General features: G+C 40.7%; 1 protein-coding gene across 2 annotated transcripts; it reads right to left on the minus strand.

Moving 5' to 3' along the window:
• Nucleotides 1-310: 310 nt before the first annotated feature.
• On the minus strand, nt 311-4,178 carry LOC113214096 (uncharacterized). Of its 2 annotated transcripts, none has more exons than XM_052272158.1 (6): nt 3,610-4,178; nt 3,424-3,527; nt 3,209-3,334; nt 3,008-3,109; nt 2,821-2,925; nt 311-2,740 (listed from the first exon to the last, which is right to left on the minus strand). In XM_052272158.1, exons 1-6 carry the CDS (start codon nt 3,675-3,677, stop codon nt 336-338), a joined length of 2,910 nt encoding a protein of 969 aa, XP_052128118.1. In that variant the 5' UTR covers nt 3,678-4,178; the 3' UTR covers nt 311-335. The 2 variants fall into 2 exon arrangements, with proteins under 2 accessions (XP_052128118.1, XP_026289147.1); XM_026433362.2 differs by having other exon boundaries at nt 3,014-3,109; nt 3,610-4,177.
• Between the last annotated feature and the right edge of the window lie 1,276 nt (nt 4,179-5,454).

Here is a 5,454-nt window from a genome sequence, read left to right on the forward strand (position 1 = left end):
CAACCGGTCCCGCCGCTCTGTGGGTGGTTTGCGGATTGTCTAGGACTCGTCTGCGGATTGCAGCGGGTCGAGGGATGAACTGCAATCAATCCCCAGATCAACCGCGACAATCGCGCCAGTCCGGCGGTCTGCGGATTGTCTGGCGGTCATCTCCAGTTTGCAGTGGCGCGCAAGACGGCCTGCAGCCCACCCGCAGACATCCAGGCGCGCTGGACCGGACGGCGCGGCGGCGAGTTCAAACCATTCTAACCGATTCGTTTAGTTCAAAGGTTATAGGGGGAAAGAAAGAGAGGAAAGAAGTCGAGGGCTGCAATGTTCTTTAATTTTTTTCTTTCTTACTCTATCTCCCGGTAATTTACAGGTACATATAAGAACATTGATGGCTCTACAAACATTTTGAAGCAAACAGAGTTAAGATCTTTTACTTCCACAACACAATAATCTTCAGTGGGTACACATTTAACTATTGAAGAAATTGTGGCTGCTGGAAAATCAATGCTAAACGGGTAGCCAATGGTATATCTTTGAAGTAATGCATAGCATGAAGAGGAATGACAACAGTAATTATTTTCACAATTACAGGATGGTATTTTTACAAAAATTTTTAGAGAACCAAACAATTTCTCTCCATTGGAAAACTTACAAAGAACATTTGTCGAATCTTTCATGCCACGACCATATTCCTCCGCAACATATAAAAAACCATCCTTTTTTAGTCTAAAAAAGAAGCTCAATCGTTTGTTAGGAAATTGTTGACAAAGAACTTCAAGGTACCTGGTCACACTAAATGAATAGGTACTTACAATTTTCCCTATCACAAAGGTCTTGGATGCAAGCTTCAGGGTGATAGCTAGTTGCCTCCGATAAGACATCACTTTTGAACAATAAGATTTCACTACATTATTTTGTAGGGAATTGATTATTGATGGTATTTTTCTGAGTAGTCCTAGATTACTCTGAATCTGACTACCAGCAAACCTTGTTCCATGTACAAGTCTTGAAAGTACACCATTAACATTTTCAAATGCAAAGCAGCTTGACACCCACAGGGGACCAAGTGACAAGACTGTATCAGGTAAGTGAAGTACACAGTGCATATTGTATGACATATTCCTCAAACCAAACAGTTCTTGAGTTTGTCTAACAAAAGAGGTGAGTATCTCACGAGCTAATTGAACATCAGATACTGACACACTGGCTTGATTTAGGAGACCTATACCACAAACAAGTTTCTTGAAATGGCCAAAATAGGGTTCTTTCATGTGCTGTTCGAAAACGGGCAACGCCGTACCGAAGAGCCATGTTCTAAACTCAGATGCCTTAAAATAATTAATGTGGTGCAATGACCGAGGAGGCCTATCTAAGTAGTGAGGTGCCTTAAAGCTACAAAACATTGCGCTTAAAACATCTAGAAGGACTTTTTTTTCTGCTTTTTCGCCAAAAACTAACTTGAAGTATTCAGTACTAAACCACAAATGAAAAATTTGGCGGCAAACTCCGAGATAAATACAGTGCATGACATCAACCGCCGTGGAAAGCAAAAAAAAAGACCTAACCATCCAGTACAGATAAGTTGGACCTTTCACTCCATAACTCAAGTTTTGTAAATCTTCTTTGTACTGATCTTTTGACCTTGGCTCTAAATTTTCCTGAAAGGGATAAACAAACACTTGGCCAGTTTGATCAGATTTCTCCCCCTTAGTATAACAGCAGTGACATCCATGAAAACCATTAAATTGTGTCATTCTCATAAATATAGCTTTGGCAGGGGCATCAGCAGTACCACATAACAGAAAACATTTCACTTTGTCCGGACTCTCTTTGCCATGCACAAGTACTTCTACACCATTCTCAAGACATTTTAATTCCTCATAAATGGGTTTCATCAAAAGATTCGGATGGGGTTTCTCATTCCCAAAAGCAATACCACCCAAAAGAAGATTTTCCTCCTTATGCCTGACTTCAGGAGGAAGCTCATTAATTGAAAAATATATTGGCCACACCTGAAAATTGCTGGATTTATACAAAGAAATGCCATCTGCATTCCATGTCAATGTTATATCTAACTCACTTGTAAGTAAAGGTTCAATAGATTTATATAAAAAACCATCATAAATATCCTCTAAATTATCAGAAACTTTCTTACTCCTTTTATGGCGGTAAGACAAAAGATCTACAAATCCTGGCCTGGCATAAAGGGCTCTCAATTGTTCTATAAGAGGAACATGTAAGTAGAATCCAACTTTAGTTTCAGTACCACACTTGTCACAAACAGAATCTTTGGCTTGTAAACCTTTAGTGCAAACAATACAATAATAAATTAAATTCAAAGGGGTTTTAATGCTTTGAAAATGATTATGAAAAGAGAAAAGTGAAGTTATAAACTTATGACCTGCTGGTAGCAACAAATTTATCAAAGATATCAATTGATCCATTACTGCTCCACTGATTTTACAACCTATCATAAAAGTTAACACAGCAGTGATTGCATCATTGACACTAATAGAAGCTCCATCATAAAGAGGAGGATCAGATGTTGGTAAATCAGAACTAGGCAATGGCTGAGGAGAGTCTAAGGCATCAAAGAACAACTCTGTAGTACAGCCTAAATTTGGACAACCAGCATCCTCTTGGTCCTCTTCAATAAAATTGTGATGGGGGTCATTTTCCTCTTGATTTCCACTTATCCTTAAGGCACCAAGTTCTAACTCTATTGCATCAAAGAAAGGCAATTCTACATCTGAAAAAAAATAAATATAAGTATTCATGTGTAATAATACGGTGTAGAGAAGAAGACATACCAAAAGCAGCAACACTGACCATCACAACCTAAATTATTAAAAGCTTCAAAAATAACGGAAGGCTCATCAAATGAAGATCTTGGTAGAATTGAATCAGTAATTGGCAAAGATTGCTCAGATGTGGCTGCAAGAAAAGACACAAGATAAGTAAAATAAAATGAAACAAGTAAACAAACAAAATCAACATAGGGGCTTAAGTGCTTTACCTTTACCTATGGAAAAATCAATTTGAAGCTCCTCCGTAGTTTGAATTTTCTGAGACACATGAGCGAGACCTACCACACCTAATTGAGTATCATGAAGTTTTTCTGTAATTTAAAGGAATTATTTTAATTTTTAAACATTCCCTGATAAGACATGTACAGCACGAATTTTAGGTTATAGGACATAACATTATTTCATTTTACCAGTAGGGAGAAGAGTGACTGAAGCTTCTGCTGGGCCTGCATCCATATATTCAGGGTGAAGCTCGGAAAACTCATCGGGATGGAAGTCAAACTCGTGCTCAGGGGAGGGTAATGGCCGTGGTGTTACTGTAATGAATCATAAGAAATAGTGTCAAAAAACACCACCACAAAAGAAATTTACGAAAAAAACCTTATACGCAGAGTAGAATACTTACATACTGGGAATAAATCTAAGCTCATGTCAGAATTACTCAAAGTTGGCATCGTCAGCAGCGGTGGCACAGTCGATTGCAGTGGATCTATCTCTAGTTCATTCCGACTGTCACGAGAAATGTATATCGCATTGAATAGAAATATGCCGACAAAATTAGCGCACGCACGTAAGGTTATGCAGACTATACCTCGGATCCGAAGAACTCCCTGGGAGATCATCTCTTATTTCGTTTCGTCTTCGTCGTTTGTTCGACATTTTCAAATAAAATTTACACCTGAAGTTTAGCTATTCACGTATAACACACTCAACAGACAAAATTTATAATTTACAATATTGTTTTAGAATATTGAGTCCGGCGCCGGCTCTGATTTGTTTTGAAGCGGTGAGTACGGGCCGTCACTGCCTGCTTGTTGGGGTCGGGGCAGGGCAGCCACCATTGTCGTGCGCCGAGCACAACAGTCTGTGTTCTCTCTCTCTGTTTTACGAGCCGCTATAGCAGACCACAAACAAGAAAGAAAGTTTTTTCCTGTAATATTCTAACCTCAGGTAAGAAAGCCGACCAGTTTTAAGAGGTGCTACTTTTTAAATTTTTCGTGTGAGTGTTGCTTACACCTGCCCTTTCCTACTGTTTTGATTTTAGTCTTAGTAAAATTTGATTTTTGGACGCCGTGTTTGATTTTCCGTGATTGATTGAAATGCCAAATCGCCGTGGCCAGGGGCCCAAAAGAGGGCCAAGGCTCACAAAGTTTGCGCTTGTATTTTGGGAGGATTGCCCCAAACCCTGTGCCGATGTGGTGAATTACAAAAAAATTGTAGAAAAAAATTTGGCTAAAGGAACACCTGTTACGGTCACATGGGCAAAAGATGTCCTGAAAAATGGCACAATATTAGAGCTTGGTAAGTTGTCCCTTTCATTTTTTTCTTGCGTTATTTCCGCTGACTTTATTTTCATGAACCGGTGTTGGCCTGACCTCCCTTCTGACTGTTTTCTATATCAAATGCGAGGTTGCTCGCACTTAACCTATAATGTTTCTTCTGTCCTGTCTGTAAATTTTACTTTTACAAATCTCCCCAATATTCAAATGGTTCGAAATAGTAACCGACATTTGTTTTCCTTTTCACAGGTTCTGAAAGGAAGCTAAAACAAATGCGGTTCGACGGGGGGCGCAATCCCACAGAGGGGGAGGGCATTCCCTGCCGGAGGGAGTGTGAGCTGAGGCAAAAGATATCATATCGTCGAGGCGTCGTGCAGGGCGAGGCAGACGTTGAATTGCAGCGCACTGTTGGTGAGTAGTACGTTTTCATTTTAAAACAATTATTCACTTGTGTATTTTCTTAATTGAATGTACAATTTTGAGGAATTAGTGTATGCTGTATTTCTATATGCTATTTTATTTACATCTTAAGTTAAACTTTATGCATTCATGGCATATGTTATAATTGTGACCGTTATTCATATTTTTAAAGGAATCGTGTAATTGTTTTTAAAGTTACCTAAAGTTTACATCAGTCCAAGAAATCTAGGTAGAAGACTAAAAACTGTGTGACTCTTTTGATAATTTGTTGGCTGTGAATACTGTGAACTTTTTCTGTCCGCAGAAGTACTTCCCCGTTAGACTCAAGTAGATTTAGCTCCTACACTGCCGCCATTCAAAAGCACACGTGAGCTTCTGCAACATGTTGCCGCTCTACCGCCTGTGCCGACTCCGCTTGAGGTCAACGGCATCGTGTCGCGGCTCCCCTGCCTCGCACCCACCTCTCCAGCTGATGTAAGTTTTCCCACCAAAAGGATAATCAAAGGAGAAGGGGAAGCGGGGCGTAACTCCATGGAAACTTAGGGATGTATGATTCAGCTGTATAGGAGCTCAAACTACGATGAGATCGTCGGCGTGCTACTGCCGGGGCGTAGGCAGCGGGGTCCGGGTAGACGTCCTCGACGAGTCCGTCGGCGTGCTGCTGGCGGGGCAGGCAGGAGCGTTCTCGACGCCGACGGCCTCGTCCAGAACGTCTCCCCTGACCCTGCCCACCCGCG

Source organism: Frankliniella occidentalis, unplaced genomic scaffold, assembly GCF_000697945.3.
Source record: "Frankliniella occidentalis isolate FOCC.00 unplaced genomic scaffold, Focc_3.1 Scaffold192, whole genome shotgun sequence".
NCBI classification, from domain to species: domain Eukaryota; kingdom Metazoa; phylum Arthropoda; class Insecta; order Thysanoptera; family Thripidae; genus Frankliniella; species Frankliniella occidentalis.

What these genes read in the sequence shown, in the direction of transcription:
- LOC113214096 (XM_052272158.1), bottom strand. Translation starts at nt 3,677, where the DNA reads ATGTCGAACAAACGACGAAGACGAAACGAAATAAGAGATGATCTCCCA. An exon ending in GGGAGTTCTTCGGATCCGAG is followed by an intron (nt 3,528 to 3,609) that starts GTATAGTCTGCA and finishes TTCTCGTGACAG; the next exon opens with TCGGAATGAACTAGAGATAG. An exon ending in TGATTTTTCCATAGGTAAAG is followed by an intron (nt 2,926 to 3,007) that starts GTAAAGCACTTA and finishes CTTTTCTTGCAG; the next exon opens with CCACATCTGAGCAATCTTTG.